Source organism: Coturnix japonica, chromosome Z (assembly GCF_054131305.1).
Source record: "Coturnix japonica strain WE chromosome Z, WE-NBRP24, whole genome shotgun sequence".
In the NCBI taxonomy this organism is placed as follows: Eukaryota; Metazoa; Chordata; class Aves; order Galliformes; family Phasianidae; genus Coturnix; species Coturnix japonica.
Window position 1 is genome coordinate 15,955,281 of NC_140702.1, and position 23,440 is coordinate 15,978,720.

At 35.7% G+C, this 23,440-nt stretch overlaps 1 protein-coding gene across 14 annotated transcripts in view; it reads right to left on the reverse strand.

Moving 5' to 3' along the window:
* Nucleotides 1-3,146: 3,146 nt before the first annotated feature.
* The window catches only part of SLF1 (SMC5/6 complex localization factor 1), a 37,554-nt gene continuing 17,260 nt past the window's right edge, over nucleotides 3,147-23,440 (reverse strand). For 6 of the 14 annotated variants that reach the window (XM_085527899.1, XM_085527897.1, XM_085527905.1 and 3 more), the window contains exons 10-18: nucleotides 23,278-23,415; nucleotides 22,460-22,625; nucleotides 13,593-13,740; nucleotides 11,713-11,858; nucleotides 9,599-9,762; nucleotides 9,009-9,106; nucleotides 6,854-6,946; nucleotides 6,315-6,497; nucleotides 3,147-3,992 (exon numbers count right to left, since the gene is read on the reverse strand). In XM_085527899.1, the coding sequence (XP_085384025.1) occupies nucleotides 3,520-3,992; nucleotides 6,315-6,497; nucleotides 6,854-6,946; nucleotides 9,009-9,106; nucleotides 9,599-9,762; nucleotides 11,713-11,858; nucleotides 13,593-13,740; nucleotides 22,460-22,625; nucleotides 23,278-23,415 (1,609 nt within the window). In that variant the 3' untranslated portion in view covers nucleotides 3,147-3,519. Of the gene's footprint in view, nucleotides 3,993-6,314; nucleotides 6,498-6,853; nucleotides 6,947-9,008; nucleotides 9,107-9,598; nucleotides 9,763-11,712; nucleotides 11,859-13,592; nucleotides 13,741-14,293; nucleotides 14,316-22,459; nucleotides 22,626-23,277; nucleotides 23,416-23,440 lie in introns of all 14 variants that reach the window. The other 8 variants (XM_085527900.1, XM_085527898.1, XM_085527896.1 and 5 more) reach the window with 4 other exon arrangements.

Sequence of the window (23,440 nt, forward strand, 5' to 3'; positions counted from 1 at the left end):
TTACACTTTGGTGATTAATACAGTAACGGATTATTTAATGTACGCTTTAACAGATTAAAAACAGAAGTTACCTATCTGACAGATTTTAAAGAGCATTCAGAGGGGAATAATCACCAAACATGAAATGTTCCCACAATATTCTGATGGGGTTGGCTCTGGGAGCGGCATATTGCTCCACCAATGGATCAAACAGCCATTTGCATTTAGATTTCCATATGGTGCAGAAGGTGATGAAATGGCCACTCACACTGACAGATCTGATCAGTCCCTAAAAAAATAAAAAAAACCAAAAATTTTCCATGAAGCCAGAAAATGAAGAGGAGTTGATGGAACAGCCCTTTGTCAATGCAGAAATTTAGCAACGTGATGTAGGAAAGAGCTTCAGCACTGTTGGAAGTTACATTAAAGAATCACAGAATCACAGAATGATTAAGGTTGGAACAGACCAGTAAGATCATTTAGTTCAATGGTCCATCCATCCCCACCACACCCACTGACCACGTCCCTCAGTGCCACATCCACATTGTTCTTGAACACCACCAGAGATGATGACTCTTCCACTCCCCTTGGTGACCTGTGCCAATGCATCATCACTCTTCTGGAGAAGAAATTCTTCCTAATATACAACTTGAAGATGGAAGCTCTGGCACTGAACTCTGAGATGCTTTTCAATCAGAAACTTTCAATGGGTATCAAAACCACAGCAATATTTAAGCTGTGTGACTGAAGCTTTGTTTCTAAAAAAGAATTAAACAGCAGCAAAACACAGGGGCACTGTTTGTATGTCATCTCTTCTCATTTCTTTGCTATGAGCCACGTTGTGAAATGTAAGAAACACTCAGGAAAAAGTCTTTGTACTCTCTGAACACCAAGTTCATCTTTAATACAATTGTGTTCAGTAGTGCCAGTGCTGTGAAACAACAGGTATGTGTCAGAGAAGCTAGAATACTGAAATTTGGTGTATTTCTACTCTTTCTTTTGGAAAGTTCTGAGGCTTTAGCAACAGCTCTGCATGCCACTCTAATTCCTGACTGCATATCACAGTGTGCTGCACCCAATTTTGCTTTTACCAAGCATCATGATGCCAACAAGCCAACAACCACTCTGGGCAGTACTTGGTATCTGTACATGTAACAAAGCTCTTCTGCAGGTGGATGTAGAGGGACTTACTGAGGGCCTAAGATAGTGAGGTTGTCTGAGTATGAACTCTTGTGAAGAATCCTGGCTTGCAAAACATGGAAGGATTTTAAAAGGGGACAGTTTAATCATTTAATAGAGCTCACTTCACTGTGATCATGACTTAACAAAAAACCTGCTACTCTGAAAGAGAATAGGTGCTCTCTAATAAATGAGAAGCACACAACCTTATGTCAAATATGACAGAGAAATACTTAAGATTTTTCAAGGACACGAAGTCTGCAAATATGATTATACTTAAAACTGAATATGCATAAAACTGACCGACGTGAAGAGCATAACAGATGATCCTTACTCAAACTGAGAGAACATAAGGGGAAAACAATGCTACCATTAATGATATGAAATGAAAGACTGATATTGTACATCAATGTAAGTTAGTTAGATGTGGAAAATCTAAGATATTAAGAGAAATATCTAAGATATTAAGAGAAAACTTTAATATGGCTGGCATACTTTGCATTCCTCACAAAGTATGTGCAAGTGTTTCTTTCATCACATTCTACAACAGGAAATACTAAAAGTTTGTTATTAGATCACCTCACACAGAACTTTTTGAGTGTTGTTTGCTCACTCCAACCCTTTCACTATAGGAAACGCAAAAGGGAACAAACAGAAACAAATTCAGTAAGAACTGGCCCTCTATTCTACCAGCGCAGACTGTTCTGCATGCACACATAAAAATAATAATCGGTCATTAATAAATACTGAACATTTGTAAAGAAGGTCTGGTTTGAAGACCAACCCAGTCTGAGCATCTTCAGCAGATTAATTGCTGTGAGATCATATATCTCTGCTGCAGAAAGGCTAAATGGAAGTTTTAATGCGCTGCGAGCCAGCTGCATCAATGTAACTTATTCCCCCTAGTCAAGCAACATCAATTTCAGAAGCAGCTATTATCCACACCCTTTCTTTTAAGGTTCTTAATGTTATAAATCGCTACTATACAAGAACTGGAAACATCGCTAATTAGTACCTTCCTTTTGAAGGCTAAGATTTTGAATTATTCCTGATCTTGTACTGAATCCATTAGAAGAAATAAAATCAGTTGTCCTTATTCTAAAGCAGCATTTTCTTCTCTTTCTTAGGAAGGGAAAAGCTTATCTTCCACTAGAAGTGCATCTTCTCAGATTCTAGTCTGAACTACATTTGGACCAGATCTCTACAAAGATGCAGAGTGGGAAGGATGGTCATTGCAGTATAACTGTGACAAGAGCTCTCCAAAATACACAACTCTTCCACACCCCCAACCTCATGCAGCACAATTACACAGCTCAGCTGCTGCAGGAGCCTCAATACCTTTCAAGAACAGCACAGGATTTTCTCTATTTCTTAATTAAAAGGACCATCTGATAGAATATGTAGCATACAATGCTAAATTAGGTTAGAGGATTAGTTTAGAGGATTTATCATGTGTAGTTTGCATGTATTCACAAAACGGAGAACAAAATTCTCACATTAAATCGGCTGTAATTTTTAAGGAGATTCATACTTAGTGTCAGAATCTGATGCCCAGTACATATTCATACTGTCTTGTCTAATCCTTAGTAAATTCCCCCGCCAACACAGCTAGATTTATAACACTACTGCTACCAGCATCTGAACTGGAGGAATCCCAGGGGTTTTACCAAGATGACTTTATGCACTGCCAATGTACAGGATTTATCATCACTGCAGGCCAGCATGAGTCAGAGCAGAGCTAGTGACATCATTACTCATCCTGAAGGTGCATTTGGTCCTTTACAGCATCACTGTCTTAGGAGGAGGGAAGATGTACTGGTCATGGTAAAGATCCAGTCAGTGACATCCAATGGAATGCCAAATAAAATCCAAACGTCTGGGCTGGACTCCTCAAGTTGGTTTGCATAAACAAATGTGACCATTAGTGCCCTGGAGCATCTTTGTGTACTAACAAACTAACAAAGACAAGAGAAATGCAAGTACACCGATCCTGTAAACACAATTTTATTATCTCTGTTTTTAATTTTACAGAACTATGGCATGAGACTGGTGGCAAATATTTACAAAACAGAAGATTATAACAACACAGCACCTCTTGAAGTACTGTCACACATCCAGAGATGTCTGACAATTAGAAAGTGTTGTGTGAGTGGACAGATTTTGCCTAAAATTTGCACTGAATCAATGCATCTGACTTCCAGGTCCCACTAGAAGAAAGTATTGATGTAATGGGTGATAATAACATTCATGGCTGTAAAATCTGTACCTCAGTTACCAGAAGAAGTATCAACCAAATATCGCAGATTAGCAGTCATGATTTAACCAATGTAACTACCTATGGAAGCTACCTATGGAAAAGATTTAAGCAAATAGCTGATTTGCCTTTACTACAGATTCCAGAGTTGCTAATAAAGCCTTCATCTGTTCTCCAGGAAAAGCACTCATGCATGCAGATACCTCTTCAATAAACTGTGGTAGCTTTTGAAAAGTTTCTAGCTCTTTAAAGTATGTATCTACTAACCAGTGTGCAGGAAATGTACCTTTCATCTTATCAGCAGTCATTACTAGAAGCGTATCTGAAAGAGCTACCTTGCTGAGTGTTAAAGGTGAAAACAGATTATAAACAGAACAAAAATTAAGCAGCATCTTGTTAAATAAAATCAACCACAACTCTTCTTGCTGACTGCTCAAATCTTTTTCTGTACGTTCATAGAAGCTTTCAATTTTCTCTTCTGGAAGAACAATGTTCAGAAGTTCTTGTTTTACTTGGAGGGACTGAACATAATCCAGGGGGAATTTTCCATTGGAGTCCCTATGCTGTAGAAGGCCTGGTCCTGCAGGAAAAATACAAATATTATTAATAATAGAGTGTTCTATTTGGCAGCTGAGCAAGACGTTAGTGTTTTGGGTTGGTGAAGTTTTTTTTGCTAGAAACTAGGAGTCTCTTTACATTCCTTTTCATACTAAGTTATGTTGATTCAACAGATGATGTAGACATTAGCAATACAATCTAGAATATGCAGAGAAAAACTCTTTATAACATTGTTTTAATTTTCTCCTTGGCTTTGCTATGCTGAAAATGAAGGATTACTATCTGGAACTGAAAAGAAGTTCAAATCTATCTTATCCTAAAATTTCAAGTTGCAATACATGGAATATGTAAAGTCAGTTAATGTTATTACTGATGCACATAATCATCAAGCATTTCACAGTTTTAAGTTATTTGCTGACACTGTCGGAAAGTTAATAATAATAAGTAGCTTTAAAGTAAGAAAATGAGACATGTTTTACTTGTGCAGATTAAATTCTTTCAGCGTTTCCTGTTTATTAGTACAATGGAGCTGTTATTACTTAAACAGTTTACGTACATCTTGTAAGTTTAAGAAAAGCCACCTAAAAAAAATGAAGTGGGCTGAAGCACTGTAGCTTTAGGTGGTGCTTTTCAAAGGTGAAAACAACATAAATCTGCTTATGCAGATCTGGATTACTGTGCTAAAGTAATGATGCAATTTTATGACTTTGTATGTTTTCAGAAATGTAATTTAATTACTAAGGGTAATTCAGTGCACAATGTATCTGTATTAGAGTTCTTAGCTTTGCTAGGATTGAAGCCACATTGATATAAAAAACCCACATACATAAAACATAACTTTTGCAACTTAGGGACTTCTTTAGGGAAAGCAATGGAATAAACTATTGCAGAGATGTACTCTAAATTACTGAGCTGACTAAATATGGACTAAAAGGGTAATATGCCTTCCACCATAGTCTTGTCAGCTACTAGACAGGCCAAAACCCATAGTGCAACAGAGGCAAAGATAAGGGTGAATGCAGCTTTATAGTTGCCAGAAAACTTTGATGAATGCAAGTGCAAGTAGAGCTCTTCCCTTAGGACAACAGGATCATCTACAACCTATTCCTCACAATAGCCTAGGAAAAATGCACATCTGTCAGTGCAATGCCACTTCCAATTGAGGAGCTGGGCTTACAGCAGTATTGGCTATTGCATCACTTAGACCGATGGAACTGAGCCCAGGTATTGGCTTGGCATGTCAGATGCATGGTTCAGTAGACACGTAAAACACCTGGGAGCTCCAGAACTCAAGCTCAGCAAACACAGAGAGGTAGAACTGCAAAGGAATGTATCGATCACAAGCCAGTGCTTGCAAACAGACAGAAATAGCCTTTAGGGGGCAGGAGAAGACTGAAAATACAAAGGGTCGTATGCCAAGAATGAAATAAAATTTTGTTTCTGTAGCTTAATTAAGTAATAGGCCATCTAAATACAGTGTGCTATTTTACCTTAAGGCTACAAATAGAATTATCCTTATTGAAAAAAGTTAAGACTAGGCATATCAAGCAAAGAATTTAAATTGACACAGTAGGTCAAGAGTAAAGATAGTGCAAATTGTCATTTTAATAAACAAATTTAAAAAAGAGCTGATATCCAAGATGAATCTTTCATTTTTTAAAAACAAAAAATGTAAACTATTTTGATGCAAGATATTCCTAAATGAGATACAACAAGTTTCCCATCACTGAACAAAACATATTCTTAAAAATATTTACCATGTGTCAGCCTAAGGGAAAATGTATTTTTCTTAGAAACTCACACATCCCTCCCACTATTATCCCTAAACAGCAGTTATCACAATTACAATACAGACCCCCTTCTTAACCTAATTACCAAGCAAATTGTGTTCTTCCAGGACCATCACATTAATTTTCGTAAATGCTGAATAACTTTATATTGAAATATGTGGTTACATAGAGATTTACTGATCTATTTTTGCATTATGGTAAAAATAGGTCAAAATAAAAGAAAATCCTTAGCTTTGCTTGGTTACTAGGTAATCTTCATTAGTTACTTAAGATAATAGTTACAATGCAAACTAAATAAAATGCAGAATAAAAACATTACCACGTTGGAAAAAGAAGTGAAATCCCTCATTAATTTCACATTCAGCTGATCAAGATAGGTGTAAGAACAGTAATATTTGTATTGTGGCCACGATTGCTTGGCTTGAAAATATTTTAAAATAAATATTTCATATTAACACTTTATTTTACATATCTATTAGCCAAAGAACCACAAACTTCACATGCCTTCAGAACAGGGTTATTTCCCTAAGCCAGGTTAGCATAAATGCACTCACCCCCATGCTGAAGCAGTAGCTTGCCAATTTCTATATGTCCATTTGACAGTGCATCATGCAAAGGAGTCACCCCGTCCACTTGACTGAGCAGGTCTACCTCTGGACAACGCTGCAAAATTTCACTGACACACACTGTGCTGCCATGGTTACAGGCTTCATGCAAAGGCGTCCAGCCAGCATAGTCTGAATTATAAATCAAGGGAAGTTTTAAAACAGCAGAAGTAGTATTAAAATGTTAATAATGTAATTCATTAGACAGAAATACAGTTTACTTTTTAGTATTCACCATGGTCAGAGTGGTAAACTGAAAAGCATCTGATAAAAATTAACTGCTCTTTTAAAAAATTGATAGAAAACGTGACGTTAAATCACATCTCAGCTACAAATTAACCTTCCAGTCATTTCTGGCATGAAGTCCTTAATTTGTGTTATTTAGAATAATACAGGCAGTGTTTGCAAACTTTATTCCCAGAAGTACATTAATACAGTTCTTTATCTGGCTTAATTTCTTAGTTCTGTAGAGAAAATGAGTAACTTACCTTTAGAATTAATGTCTGTTCCAGGGGAAGAGAGAAGCTGAATCAATCTCTCCACTTTGTTTCTTTTGCAAGCTACATGCAGGGCTGTCTGTCCTACCATAAAAAATTAATAGATTACACTAGACTAGGCAAGATAGCAACTAAAGAAAATAATCAAAGTGCTTGGAACTAGGAGTCCTGGCTATATGCCAGAAAATTCAATAATGAGTAAGATTTTCCTTTATGCTGTTTAACCATCTTTTGAGAAAATTCAAAAAAAAAAAAAAAAAAAAAAAAAAAAAAAAAGAAGTAAAAGGAAAAAAAAAAAAAAACAACAACCCACAGAGCTTCTGTTCCACCAGAGATCCAGAAATGAAACTGTACTGCAAATGGTTTAACACAGGAATTATATCCCCCCCAGTTCAAGGTTTAAAGCTTCAATCACACTATAAAAGCACCAAGTGATCACAGAACACCAAAAATACTGGGTTTTGAAGCAATAAAACTTTAGAGTGCAGTTGCCCTCCCTTAAATTTATTCATGAACCTACGTTAAAATGTATGGTTCTTTTTACACAGCATTTATAGCTTAATTCAAATGAATGTTTCTGGATAGGCACGAGTGCCTCTACACACTCAAGTATAATTCAGAACTTCAAATCCGTTAACAGATGGTTTGCTGTTTCTCAATAGGCTGTCTGACTTGGCTACAGTAACAAGGGAGGGGGGAAAGAGGGAGAAATAAATGAAGGGGTCCTAATAATAATAATAAAAAGAAAGTCCTCTGAAAAAAAAAAAAAAATAATAATCCCAAGCCTCAGTATTACATAATGCTGAAGTGTGAAAAATTGAACAGCAAGAAACTGAGAACTGCTGCTTGTATGTAAAGACACCATCAGACTCCGCATGATAAAAAGTTCAGACCCATTCTGAACACTGTTTTGCTTTCACCACATGATTAGATTTGAACAAGAGCCAGAGAAGAATCTTGATGCCAGGTGAAAGATGATGCAACAAACATCTTAGAAATGAAAAATATCTCAGGGTAAATCCCTTAGCATTTGCAGTAAGATTAACACAGTGTATTTTGTTATATTAATACCTTCATTATATAAATCTCTCAACTTCATACATGTTCTTTCAACAGTAGACAACTACTTAAATTTTGGCAGGGAAAGAACAGAAAAAAAAAGCTTTTCATTTTATTTTTATTTTTTATTTTTTGCTTCTATGCCATAGTCCTTCAGCACACTTTTCTTTCCAGAAGTCAGCCTGTAATAATTCACATCAATTTTACTTGCAAAAGCAATAAAGAAAAAGCGAACCAATTTTAAAAATGCATGGTCTGGCTCTGTTACTGAAGCGCTCTTAAATCCCAAAAGAGAGTGAGGGTTTTTTTCTCCTTCAGTGTTTGTGATACAATTCTGATTATAATATAATATAATAATATAATATAATAATCCACAATCCTAGGTTGCTTTTGCCAGATTTTTCTAAGCCTGAGTGCCATGATTCATATAGCTGTGTTTTAAGTGACATAGCTACATTTCTGATGATAAAGATGAGAAAAAGTAGTCCTAACGAGTCATTCTGTTGGGGTAAAGCCTCACATAAAGCACAATTTATTAGATTTGTGTAATAAGTAGGAACTGAATGAATTACTGCAGTGCTGTTTTATTCCTTAGGTACTTGGGTTCCAGTATAGCTAAGACAAAAGCCAAATGCCTTTCATAGTCTGGGCTGAATGCCTGGAAGAAAACAGTCCATATGCTTAACACAGCTATGTAACATAGCATACTCCTCAGTCTTTGTTCACAAAATGTCTAGGACTGAAAGCGGTGAAGACCGAATTATACTTTCAAATCAGAAGACGTTGATCCTACCAAGCACAGGTTGAGGTGGATTAGCAAAGTAAGACGGGCAAGACTAGAATGAGCTCACACAAGCTGTACACTGTATTTAATATCTGGGGGGGAGGGGAACGAAGAAGGCAGCTTTATTCCACCATATATGCAATTCCTCCTTCCAAACAGACATTAAAAAAGGACCATAAGAAAATAATTATTGGACATAAGCCATCATTTTAGCCCAGCATTCGTAAGGTCAAGATTTTTAAATCTGAAACCATCAATTCTAACCATATAAAGTCTCTAACATAAATCAGATATATATAATACCTTTAGCATTTCTCCTGCAAAAATCCACCTCTTCAGCCCAAGAGGAACAATTCTCTTTGGTGTCTGAAGCCTTAGCTCTCTTCCTTGTACGGCACTTACTGTCTCAGAAAAGAAAGATAAGGAGACACATCTAAAATCACTATTTCATATCTTATGTGTACATACTTAATGCCTTTAAAGTATATAAGCATCATACTTAGACCTATGTGTTTCAGAGTTATTTCTAAAATGTCCTAATGACACTTCCATGTAATTTAATTATAACCGTATTTAATCCAGCAATAAAAGCAAATTGTCTATATTAAACTTTTTTAAAAGGTAATTTTGTGGATTGTCCAACTTACCTATGTATCCTTTACATCAAATATTAGGAAAATATAACTACTTTTATTTGCGTAAATTGAGATGGAGGAATGGGACAGAAGGGGGAATCCCAGCCCAGAGGTGTTATAGGTTTAAAATTGAGCTTTCTGTCAGTTGCAGTAATTTGCAGACAACAAAACAGGTCATATAAAGTTCAAGAAATGTGTCGGGTCAGAAGCTGTCCCCCAAAGCAGAATAAAACTGGTGATGTTATAGGCATTACTTACGGTAGATCAGGCAGCACTTTGACTTGGTTCTGCTCATCACCATTTAGCATCTGTAATGCCTTCTGAGATGCAGGGCATGGCCAATGCCCTATTTTCTTTGCTTTGTGAATTTTTCTTGTCTCACATATCCCCACCTCTTGCAAAGCAAGAAAATAGGGACCGACCTGTTGCAAAAGTAACATTTTCAGTGACTTTGTAACGTAGTCTTTTTTGCTGTACTTCTTATAAATCAGTCATCTACCACCCACGCCCTGTTGCACCCTGTTTTTTATAAACATGACCCTTACATGACTTGTAAGGATCTAGCACATACAGGTTGCTTAATGTAATCTCTGTAATACTTGTTTTAACTATTGCTGTAATTCACTCCTGTAAGCTGGCCTCAGTGGTAAACGAAGAGCCTAGAAAATGGAAAATTTTACATCTCCTTTTTTTCCATAGCTGAGATTTTCGTCTCTTCAGCTGGACATAAGACTGAAGCAAAGCTAACTGATTCTAAGCTACTTAATGGAAGTATGTACAAGCTTTCCTCTCCCAGTCCACAAAGAAAAACCCAAGGAGCAATCTGGCAAAGAATTACTCCCCTCCTTCAACCCTTCTAAACTGGGAATTGGAATAAGCTTCTTGACACTATGGAGGCAATAAGCTAGTTAGTTAGCTCTACGGTGCTCTTTGTAGAAGTTTCAGCTTCTGTCTAGAAATACAGAGCTTTCAACCCAACCTTACAGCTCTTTTTAAAAAGTCATGCAAGTTTTTTGCATGGTCCAGTGATGGAATTCATTCAATAATTATACAGTCATTGTATGTGATCATTAAAGAAGGCTTTGAGTATTTAACAGATTACCCACGATTCTGCAAGTCACTTGCTGTAGAGGGACTCTTAACCTGCCGCTATACAATTACCAACAGCAAATAGGAAAGCACTCTCTGAACATACTGAAAATTATAGTTGATAAGATGCTGTGTGACAAGAGTGTACGAAATTGGACCATAGTTGATATTTATTGTATGGAGCAAGAATGAAAGAATTGTTTTGTTAAGGAAAGCCACAAAAATCACATGCAATTTTTTAAAGCTCTAAAACAATTTTTTTTCAAGTAGAAGCAGAGAGTGATCAATATTCATGGCAATACTAAATACAGTGATTGCTGCTGTGTTTATGTTGACAATATTTGTTAAATACCAGATCTTGTTGGTTATTCTTAAAATTCTGACAGTCTTTTGCTCGTGTTCTGTTTTAATGCATTTTTCTAATGGTTGGACTAGATGATCTTCTAGGTATTTTCCAACCTTGATATTCTGTGATTCTAATAAGCAATAATCTCTGTTTAGAATAAATTCCTGTAAAGTTTGAGAAAACTTAGGTATGGAGTAGTTTATACCAGTATAACTTTGTCTTTCTTTGACCTTATCTATACAATTTTGGGTCATATATCAAGTTATGAATTTCCTATTCTCATCAGTCTTTACTATTAAGGTTATTGCAGAGTGGCTCCAAATTAGGTCATGTCATTCCTGTGTGGTGTCCCTGACTTGTGACAGTCTTCCTGCCAGTAACAGTGGGTCCGCAAAATTCAGCCTGTATTTCCAAATAAGCTATCGCAGTTGGTAACTTAAAGGCAAGATAAAGTCTACAAGTAGGAGAAAGTCTTTAAGAGGACAGATTCATAGCAATATAATGTAGTTCAGAATTACAGAATTCAGTACCTAGCAGCAAAATAATAACTGTCACCTCTTCAAAAATCCGAAGGAAAAAATATCACTGAAAAACTATACAATATTTTGCATTTTCCTTAACTACAAATGTAATATTGTGACAAATGGTTCACATGAAAGATGACTTTAAAAATCTTTAATTTTGACTTCTCATGATAGTTGCACATAAACAGATTAATTTTACAACGTGTTACCAATTCCTTAACAAGAAAATTTAACCACTGTTTTGAACCCCGCCCTCAGGCAAAAAGAAACACAAATGCAGCCATTCCTACAAGTGGAAGCATACACATGCAGTGAAAATGATTTTACACCACAAAGAAAGATACCTTCCAATACTTTAATTAATCTAATTCTATTTGAAGTGCCAGGTATTAAGAAGTGTAAGAGTTACTTACTATTTTCTGAAGAGAAAGAGGTTCTGAAGAAATAGTTACATTCCTCTGTAAACACATTTTTTTAAAAACCGCTTCAGCAACAAACATTTGAAGCCAGGGGGACGGTATGGAACAAATGAACGCTTTAAAATCACGTATTGAAACATCTGGATGAATGCAAAGAGAAGAGGAAGAGTCTTAAAATCAGAATATACAAACCTGTACATGTATAGTTGTCTAGAATATATCTCTTAGTGATTTTTAATTCTTCTGTTGCAGATCTGTAAGTTATTCTCTATGAAATTTACCACAATAGTCTTATTAAAACAGATTTATCCATCACCTAAGAAGACAAACTACTTAGAACATTCATCTTATTTGTGCATTTGAAGTGCAAAGAAACACTTTTTACAGCGTCAAACACTTTAAAAAAAACACTCAAAATCCAGTATTTTAAAAGTTTCAGCTTGATTTTGAGATTATTCATTATTATTAATTCAGTGAAATTATGCAAGTGATTTAATTTAAAATTTCACAAGACATAATACAAACACAAGTCAGGTAAAAAATATGTAACAAAAAAAGTTTAACTTATGCAGAGGATTTCTGTATTAAAAGTGACCTTGCGCAAATTCCCAACATTTTTCAGATATACCCCTATCATCAGGTTTATCTTTGGTCTATCTCTTTTTTTTTTTTTTTTTTCTTTTGCTTTGTTTTGCTTTGTTTTTTAGAGAACGAATGGTGGTTCTGAAGCACACTGCATTGCTGTAGTGTTAGACTTATGAGAAATGCTCACACAGGAGCTTATCAACTAACACAGCGAAATGGAAGAACAACTGCTACTCCAAACTGATAGTATCTTACAAGAATTCTGCTATAATTTTTCATAAGTCCTATTGTCCAAGCTGTAGAGATCACCAATTAGTCTAGTAATTTTTATTCTTTATATCCTGACTATGAATGTTGTTTCCATGAATACTCTGAACTGATGAAGACGTACATAGAAACACTGTTTTGTAAGCAAGAAAGTGAGAAAGTTAATACCAAAATTTATTCACAAGATTTTTCATAATATATTAAAGCTAGAAAGTCCTAGAGATACTGCAGAAGCTATAGAACTAAAAATCCCATTGATTTAAATACTATAAAGTCCAACTGACCTATTGTTTTTCTGTTGTTGCTTTTAATCTAAGGCACATTATAATGTGCCAGAGAATAGTTATAATGTTCCCTAAGAAAGACCAGAATGGAACTATTTGGCTAGAGACTAAGATTTTAGTTTAGTTTTGTTCAGGACAAATCTTTTCAAGTGCCCAAGTAGAAGCACCAGTGCTCAAAATGAAGCCTACCCATGCTTCTAGAGAAAATAATGACTGAAATCAGGATACAGGGGTAAATAAGTTGAGTTACAGTTTTCCAAACGTTTTCTAATTAAAAACAAAACAAAACATGGAAATGTATTTTGAATATGTAATAGGAAACACTGAGTCATTTTTCTAACATTATTTCTTGGTCCACTTGAGTTCCTCTTCTCTACATGCTGAAACAACAGATACTGCAGTGAATATGCCATTCAGAGTCGTGACATTTATTTTTATCTAGCATAATGTTTAACCTTGTCTCTATTTTACATTAATATCTATAGAGATTTATTTAAAAGGACTTTAATCAGAAAGCAGTGCTATTTGGTCTTTGCTTGGAAGAGACACACAACCTGCCACATACGCAAAGATGTACACACAACCAGGCAGTTTCCTGCACACACATGCATCACTCTGCACAATGGCATGGCTGCAAAAGAAAGAACAATATAACCTGAATGCAAACTAGGAGTTTTAATTTAGGCCTTCTTGAGTATATTTGATTCAAAGATTCTCAGATGCATTTCAAACACTCACCATCGCAGGCAATGACAATGTAGTGTGCTAAATCATCAGCTATTTGATGAAACACATTTCTGTCCATAAGCAAACCTGAGACGATCCAATAATCCACTACGGTTCCAAGAATTGCATTTAATAGACAAGCTATTTCATGTCTGAAAGCCTAAAAGGGAAAGAAAAGAGTATCTATGGACCAGTACTGTACAGTAAATTCATGCTGATAATGTAACAGTAATAACACCAGAAAACATCTTCAGATAAAAGCCCACTGTGTTGTCATATCACTTCTTCACTGGCATTTCTTTTTCTGCTCAAAAGCCAACTGCTGAAATCAGGTCAACAAAACTAATTATTTCACTGAAGCCGCATCAATGATTTGGAGAAATAAAAGTTATTTTCTAAAACACCATGCAAATTACAGAGATCTTATCCTCCTCATTCTATCAAGATTCTCTTTTCCTGAAGTTAACAACACAAAATCAAAGCCCTGTTGTGATTAACCTCTTGCACCTGTACTAAAAAGGAGCCTGGCTGGACAGTTGAAAGTGTTACTCTCCTGCATAGAAAAAGTATGTCAGATCAGGAAACTGTATTCTGTTAGAAAAACAAACAATCAAAAAACAAATCAATCAATCAATCAAACAAAAAATCCATGCAAAACCAACTAAAAGAACAGCAGCTGCATATACAGAAGGAACAGGTGAAAGGACACTAACCTTACCATATTCTCTCCTGAATCTGCAGGAAAGGCCATGTGCAGATAAAGAAAGAAAGGAAAAATGTATGCATCATAGTGGGAACACTTGAAATTAATGTGACAACATTAGCAGAACTACCTAAGTATCACAGAGTTACTACGGGCCCACTTGAACACCTGCTGACCCACTGTATTCTGGAGAAAGAGAATGCATACTTTACAACAGACAATTTTGGATAGGAGAGAAATTGAACTAATAACGTGTTTATTGGATAGTTTTTGACCAAGGAATTATTTAAAAGAAACAGAACTTTTCTGTCTTTTGTTGTGTTCTCACACCACAATCAACAGTTCTTATACTCTTTTGAGAACAACACATGTTCAGGGTTGGTTAAAAACTTTGAAAAGTACTTCCTCAGCATCTGGAAAGTGCCAAAGACCAAAGACTGGAATAGTTTTAACTTCATCAAGAACACAAAGGCAACAGTGACTGTGACACAGATGAGATTTATCATAGAAAGATCACAAAATCATTTGCAAAAAAACTAAATAAATGTTGTCCAGAAAGCTAACAGACTTCTTTATTCTTCAAAAGAAAATGAATAAACAGAACTTTAAGGGCTGCTCTGAAAGTAATGGCTTTATTATACTGGCCTAAGACATCTAGAGGTGGATGTTGGTGTTATGGCTGCAGAGGTTGAACCTTCCCACCCTCCTGTTACATGTTGTTGAAATGACACATATGGCAGCAGAAAAGCAGTTTGGCAGAATGGTGACTGATGTGAAAGTACATAGGAAGCAAAGATGCATTTCTCCATGAGGAAAAAATGGCATCCACTGACATTCACTGATTCTTCTTAACATTTATGGAGACCAAACAGTGGATGTGAGCACAGCGACGCAGTGGGTGGTGCGTTTCAGTAGCGGTTCACCTCTACTGGTGAAGATTTTTATGAAGGATCTTGTTCATTGTTAGCAATATGTACAGATAACAATGGTGTCTATGTTGAAAAAGAATGTTTTGTAACTGAGAAATTGCTCTAGCAAATAGCACTATTGTGCTGTTTGTATCAGTTACCATGGAAATAAATAGGAGGCATTAATTTCAGAGCAACCTACTTACAAATAGTTATTGTGCAGGGAGGTGAGGTAATCTACATTACTGAAGGCTTATAAAAATCTGTCAGTAATGTGATCTCTGAGATAGATTCCAGCTTTTACTCCTCATTTTTAGTTCAGCTCTATTTGATTTATTTTACCCACTGCTTTTCTAATACATTATCTCACATTAACAATGAGATCTCTTAAGAAACAACACAGCACACTGATATGGCTGGTCAACAACATGAAAATGAATTTTGTTTCAGCTAGTATTTAAAGATTTTAAAAGATGAATTACTCCCTATCTTCTCATAATAATTCAAAACATCCCCAATGCCTTGGAATTTCCTTTAGGTTGCATACGTCTTGATCATTGGGCCCCAAAGCAAAGTACAGGGCAAATAATCCTCAATAGTTCTTCAAAGGAAATACATTACATAAATGCAGCAAATAATGATATTTTTAAAAGAAGTGACAGAGCCAAGGATATACATATGTAGTCTGATGCAGGTAGATCTAAAGCAAAAGTACTTACACTGTTTTTCTTAATTTCTAAACCACATAGTTGTATCACTTGATCTTGGAAGTATTTTTGAGAGTGGTTGGGGGGGGCAGTAGACTGAACTAATGACTGTTAACACTGCAAACCTGAATGCTGTTGCACAAACTCACACATATAGTGGCAATGTAAATCTTGCTGATTATACATGAGCGGCAACTACCTTCACTAAGCTAAGTACCTGCACACTAACAAAGACATCCTAGATCATGCCAACTGCTACAGGCTTAGCTGATATTTTGATAGATGGTGTAAACCAAGAGCTTCTCCTTAATTTCTTGAAGTAAATGGTTCATCATTACAAATGAGGAGAAAAAAAAAAATTACTGCAAGAATCTCTCTTTAAGAAATATTGAAATATTAACATATCAAATGCTCATTTCTACCACAAAACAGCATAAACATAGTAATGAAAATGTACGTGTATATTATTGAAAAGGAGAATGAAACAGTTATTTCCATTTGATGTGGGAATTGCTGCCATGTGTGTCAAAACCTCACTGTGGAAAGAAACAGCTTCTGCTTCCAAACTCAACAGGCCAAATCTTAAAAAGTCAAGTCTCTTTTACAGCTTTACAACCCTGTAATCGTTTTGAACTTGCAGTTTTCCTTGAATTTAGTTGATATTGTAATGATCGAATTGAGAAAAAGAAAAAAAAAATACACAAAACAAGAACTTTCAGCTACAATACTTTAAGAAGAATAAATTCATAGAAAGCTAAGCAATTCCTGTATCCAAGTCAGTAACAAAGTAAATTCAGAAGAGCCACTCATTTGTACACACACAAAAGCAATATTTAGAATGTTATATCAAAACTCTGAGTAAGAAAAAACAAGTCACCCATATAAATGACATACATTTCTATGCTATTGCCAAAGGCAATTTTGGATACAGTAAAAATACTTCCACTTAAGAAATCTTTGTTCACACCACCATTTAGTTAGAGCACATGATTATCGTTCACTGGAACACAAGACTCCAAAGCTGAGAATATTTGCAAACAACTGATTTTGGCTCCACCATTTATTATTTGACTTTTAATGAAGCACGAACAGAGTTAATTTTTAATATTTTGTTCCTCTACATATCATCAAACAATGAAATTGTTTTTGAAACTATGTATGTCTCTGTTTTCCCTATATACAAGTACTTCTAAAATTCCTAAGAATAATGTACTGTTACAAACAGTATTTCAAATTATTCTGAAAACATTCTTAACAGAACTGCAGTTTTATTTTTACTTATAATACCCAAGTGAGTCAGGTTGGCGCTAAATCCATTTTCTTCACAGCAGTCTCTATGGTGCTTTGCTTTGAATTTGTTCCCAAAGGAACATTGATAACACAGTGTTTTTCCTATTTCTGAACAGTGCACGCACAGCATCAAGGCTTTCATATTTTTCCAATATATGCTTGTAAGGCTAGGGAAGCTAACTGGGAAAGAAAGCCCCGATGCTTACTTCCAGGGGATGCACAAGGGACTGGAAGGGGACACAGCTGCAGGATATGACCTCAGCTAACAAAAGGTATAGTTTACAGCATATGGCATCATACTCAACATGAAAATCTTGTAGGTAAGAAATGGGGACATCTGGAGTTATGGCATTTGTCTTACCATGTAAACTGCTATGTGTGCTGAACTCCTGCTTTCCAGGAAGCTGCTGGGTGCCTGTCTGCCAATGGGAAGTAGTGAACTCCCTACTCCCTATAACTCCCTATTCTCCTGCACTTGAGTGCACACCTTTGCTTCACTTACTTAACCATCTCCGTCACTTCTCATGAGTTTTACTGCTTTTGCCCTTCCATTTCTCTCCCCTGTCCTGCTGTGGGAAGAGCAGTTTTGCATGAGCATGCCTGCTAGCTGAGGTCAACCCTATGCACCATACTTAGCTAACCGAATAACAACCAGTTAAGCACTTTTTTTTTCTTCAAAACCCTCTTCCCTGTTGTTAGTGTTGAGAATCAATACTATCTTATCGAGAAAAAGCACTGAAGTGGGAAGAGACTGTTGACCATGTTAGACATATCAGTGCAACTGATGACTGCTAGCGTGGCAAAGGCAATTCCTGTATTGCTGTTCCATTTAATGCTTTCCTCTGTCAACTACAGTGCTCCAGCGAGACAAGTCTTAGTACACATAAAAGTTTTCATTGGAAAGCTTTTAAGTCATAAGAAAATTCATCTTAACTTTTTCACTTTGAATTACAGAAATTTTAGAGATGCTTTTTAGAGGTTTTTTTTATGAGCTGCAATGTTTTTAGGGTAATGCAGAACTCTGAAAGTGCCTTAAACATACTTCCAAGACAGTTTAAGGGACTGACAGAGGGACAATCAATTCTATGAATTTATACCACACTGAAATACCTGAAATATTGTTAGAAAGGACATCAAAACCATGTGATACGATGCAAATAAAAAATTGAATGTGTCTCTTTTACATTCCTTTGTCAGACTACATAAGACAACCTTCTGAAAGGAAAAAACCTGCAGCTGTAGGACAGACATTTTTGATAATATTATAGACATAGTATAACTGTGAAAAGATGCAATAACTGAATGGCTACTAGCTACTCAGTGTTAAAAACAATACACGTTTCTAAGTTCCAAAGCTAAGTTAAAGGCTATTTTTCAAGGAACCATGCTGTTTCACCACCAACATTACTTGCTTTCGAACTGTATAATGTATAGAATTATTTCTATGATTCTATGATTTTAACCTGATATTGAGTATTGATTCAAAAAGATTTCAGAGTAGGAAAATCTACATTCTTTGCTTCCACATTTTCACCTATAAGGATAATTTCCTTTTTTTTCCCATCAAGTTGTCTCAGCAGATTAACACAGTAATGAGTGAGGGCACTCAAATTCGTGCCACTAATTTAATTTTTTATTTCAAATAAGGAAAATCCTATCTAACATGAAAGCAAATCACAGAATCACAAACTGTAGGGATATGAAAGGACCTCTGGAGCTCATCTAATCCAATGCTTAAAGCAGGTTCTCTACAGCATTGCTAAGACTGGTAAGGTCTTTCAGCCTTTCCTCATAAGGGAAGGCCCCTAATAATCTTTGTGGCCCTCTGCTAGGCTCTCTCTAGAAGTTCTCTGCCCTTCTTAAGCTGGGGAGTCCAGAATTAGATGATGTACTCCAGACATGGCCTTACCTGGACAAAGTAGAAGGGGAGGCTCACCTCCCTCATCTGCTGGCCATGCTATTTCAATGCACTCCAGAATATCATCAGCTTTGTTGGCTTCAAGAACACACTGCTGCTCATGGCCAGTCAGGACATGCTGTCCATCAGGACACGCAGGTACTTCTACACAGAGCTCCACTTCAGCAGGTCAGCCACTAACCTGTATTGATGCATCTAATTATTTCTCTCCAGGTGTAGACTCCACCTCTGCCCATGTAGAACCTCATCAGGTACCTCTCCACTCAACCCTCCAGACTGTCCAGGTATTGTTAAATGGCACAAGAGCCTTCTGGTGTGTTATCTGCTTCTCCTAGTTCTGTATTATCAGCAACCTTGTCATCAGTCCAAGTAGTTTAAGATACTGCATAAGACTGGACCCAGTAGCAACTGCTGAGGAACACCACTAGCTACAGTCCTCCAGCCAGACTCTGTGTTGTGCATCACAACATTCTGAGCTCTGCCACTCAGACAGTTCTCAGTCCACCTCACTGTCCACTTGCATATCCCACATTTCCCAAGCTGATCTTTGGCAATGTTATGGGAGACAGTGTGAAAAGCCTTGCTGAATTCAAGGTACACCACAACCACTATTCTCACCTCATTCACACAGCTAGTTCTGACCTATGTCTGTACTTATGGCCTCTCATCTATGTAACCATAGTCTTTATAGCCCTTTCTCCTTTCTTTTTCTTTGTTTCTGATACAGGTTATGAGAGTCCTGGAAAACGAAACAACTACACAGCATTTATTCCCAGAAAAATAGCAGCTCTTACTCCAAATTTCAGCATAAAATTTCTTTCTTACTACAATTGTTTCTGGATTGCTCTTTTCACACATATAAATCCATATATGATTACATGCATACATTACATATTTTTTTGCAACAAAAAAAGTGAAGGAAGGGAGTGAAGGAAAGAAGGGAGTTGAGAAGTGAAGGAAAATATACAGATATGTTTCTTCCCCTATAGTGCTGACTTGCTGCAATCTCTTTGAATCACATGAAAATAGATGCCTCTCATCTCAATATCTAACAATGAAACAAACCTCACTTTTACTACTTAGAAATGACTTTGTTAGACGTAGTCCTCAAAAATTTGATGAATTTCTCTGTTTCCATTCATATGTACTTTTGCTGTACAACTGCAAAAAATTTCAGCAAACTGCAAGTTGTATGTTTGCTTCTTTCCACTAGCTAATAACCATGTCTAAGCAGGAAGATATGGTCACTCCCTTTACACTGTACTATCAAATAATTCATCTGATATAAAGATAGAAGATTGCCTAAGATACTCCTTTGATTTTGGTTTCTAAGTGTATATTGCCAATGTGCAGCCACTTAAGTGAACAGCTGCTTATTAAAAAAAAAACACAAAAAACCAGTATCAGTGAATCATATCCTTAAAATGTATAAGTGAAAAATTCTGCACACAGTATTGGCATATATTTTTATATATTTATTTGTTTCTAGAATAATTTAAAAATTAATAGGTGAATAAGACACGTTTTTCTTCTGATTGCATAACGGGGGAGAAACTGGTCATTTGGCTTCTTCGATCATTCCAACTATGTTATTTAACTCTTTGAGTATTCAGAAATATCAGTATTTCAAGTTTCTGTATTACAAAATTGAGAGTGCTGAAAGCAATGAGTTCTGTATATAAAAACATGGAATTTCGGTTTAGAATTTGTTTTTGTCAAAGAATGCAAAGGAAAGAAGAATGTGTTATAAATATACAAGATTAAAGGATAATACTGTAGTGTAGAAATGCTGCTTTTTAAGTGTAGAATTTGCATCTGTAGGGATATTGTACATTATAGCACATAAGATCAAAACAGAAAAGCAATAGGCAAAAAAACCAGAAGGCTTTGTGACAAAAGTACAATTCTTATACATATGCTTACAGGTAATATAGTGGGAAATACCAACCAAACTAACAAAAAAACCAACCAACCAACAAACAAAAACCTAACAAAAAAAACAGCCTCAAACAACCCACAATCTAAACAAGGCAGGGCTATCTTTTATGTTGTATTTTAGTATTCCTCTGTTTTTCATTTAAGTAGTATGCTCTGCCTGCCACTAGAGATTATTCTGCTTATGCATAGAACAGTTTATAATAAAGGTATGGCTTATAGTACTAGAGCTGGTGAAAAAAAAAAGGCATGGTAGATAAAAAGAAAATGGAGTCCACACTTAACCTGCACACTCAACACCAGGAAACATATAAAAGCAGTCTCATTTTCCAAAGAAACAGAATGGTCACTGAAATCAACTGAATGTAAGCCTGCCTGGTGCTAAGGACCTTTAAAAAAGTAGGTTGTTTTAATATAAATATGGGTATAGAAGCCTAATTTTAGATGCTTTTTTAATATCTTGACCAAGGATGAAAGGCAGCACTGTTTCAGAATATCTGGCTTTGATAGCCCTCAAAAAAAGGTAGGAGGTCTGGGAAGGTAAGATGAGTGAAACACTCATTATGTTTAATCTTTCTGCTTTCTTAACATAATGAAGAACTAGCAGCTATTATATTGAAAGTGCTTTTTTCTCCCTAACACTTGATTTTCTATTGTTGTTCTGTTACTGTAATGAAAAAGTGAATGAAGTATCTATTTATTCTGTGCTTCCACAATAATTTAAAAGAGAACGCAGAGACAGCAGTAAGTTTGTATTTTATGTGAGAATCTAGAAGTCAAAGATGTTTTACTAGGCCTCTAGCTTCTGAAAAGAAAGAGGTGGTATAGAGGACACTCAGTATCTTTCAGGTCAATGTCCTGCTGGTCAGCAGGTCACAGAACAGCAATTAAGTTGCCTTCAATTGCATTTTTATGAAAAGATCTAGGTAAGATACCAAACGAAACTAAAGCACTTTGGAAGTAATTGGGGGCATTTAACAAAATAATAAAATGTGTATGTATAGAAAACGATAAAAAACTACTTGTTTTCTTAGCTTTCACCTTCCAACATTTCCTGAATACAATCACTGTAAAATAAGATAATCATCTCTTTTGTTAAACGTTATTGTTTGACAGAATGTTTTAAGCTCGTGTCCCTAATGACTACAGTAATACCTGCTGGTTAAGGGCATGTGAAGATCTGAATGTAGCCAATAAGCTACTCATGACTCGTTTCTTCTCTGCAGATCAATATGAGAATCTTATGGATCAATTCATTTCCTTTAGTGGAGCAAAAACCAGCATGCTTCACAACAAAAGGTAGATATAACAAGCAGCTGTGATACTTACATATAATTCCTCACAAAGGAATGAACAAAGAAATGTCTTTTAGAAAAATGTCAGTCTTCATTATTTTAAAGCATAAAATTCATACTCACATCATTTTTTCTTTCCAATTCTCTATAGGAAAGTATGACCCAATCCACTAGAATATTTATGTGTTTGGTAAAAAGCACAGAGGTTTCACTTCCCAACCAAAAGGTCTTCAGAAGAACCATCTGTGGCATTACTTGCTGGTGCTGTGAATTGGTCCCTTCAACCAAACTGTAAAAAAAAGAAAAAAGAAAAAAAAAAAGCATGTGGAAAAACCTAAATCTTTATGCCACTTTGATTACTGTAGCTACTAGAGAGAAGCCTTATCTTCTGTCAAAATATATAAAGATTTGGCAATTTTTAAGTATGGAAAGATCAGACAATTTCTGATGAATAATAAGTAAAATAATGATGACTATTAAAGTCAAACTGAAGGAATTCTAATACTGTGCTAATATATAAAGGCTGCCTTTATTACTTAAAGGGAGAGCAAAATCAAGATTTCTTCATATTTCATAAACTAAGGAAAGATAATTATCTCCCTAGAGAAAGATAACATTTAATTGAATTTTTTTTAATATCAGAGTGTTCAAAATACTGCTTGTCTAACTTTAAGAATGGATATGAAAGCAATGCAAAGCTAAAAATGTAGCTTTATGAGCAACAGTAAATGCTTACTGAAACTTGCAATACAGTGAAATAATAATACTGTGAAAAGCTAGAGGTCTTAAAGCACAACTAGGAAAAAAACCAATACTGATTACAAAGCACTTTGGTGGAACAGAGTATTATTACAAACATACAAAAATCAGGAAACAACCTGCTGCAGATACAGAAATGCATGTAAAATTGTAGAAAAGTAATATTATCCTATAAAGCCTACCTTTTTGTCAAAAATTTTACTTCAGCTTTTACTAAATCAAAGAAAAACTTCAGAAGCATTTTGTGAACTGTCCTCTGTTCATCTGCTTTCCCTGAAACTGGCACTGCATGACAAATGTTTTTGTAATAAAGGCAAGACCTGCAAAACAAACACCAACAAAATC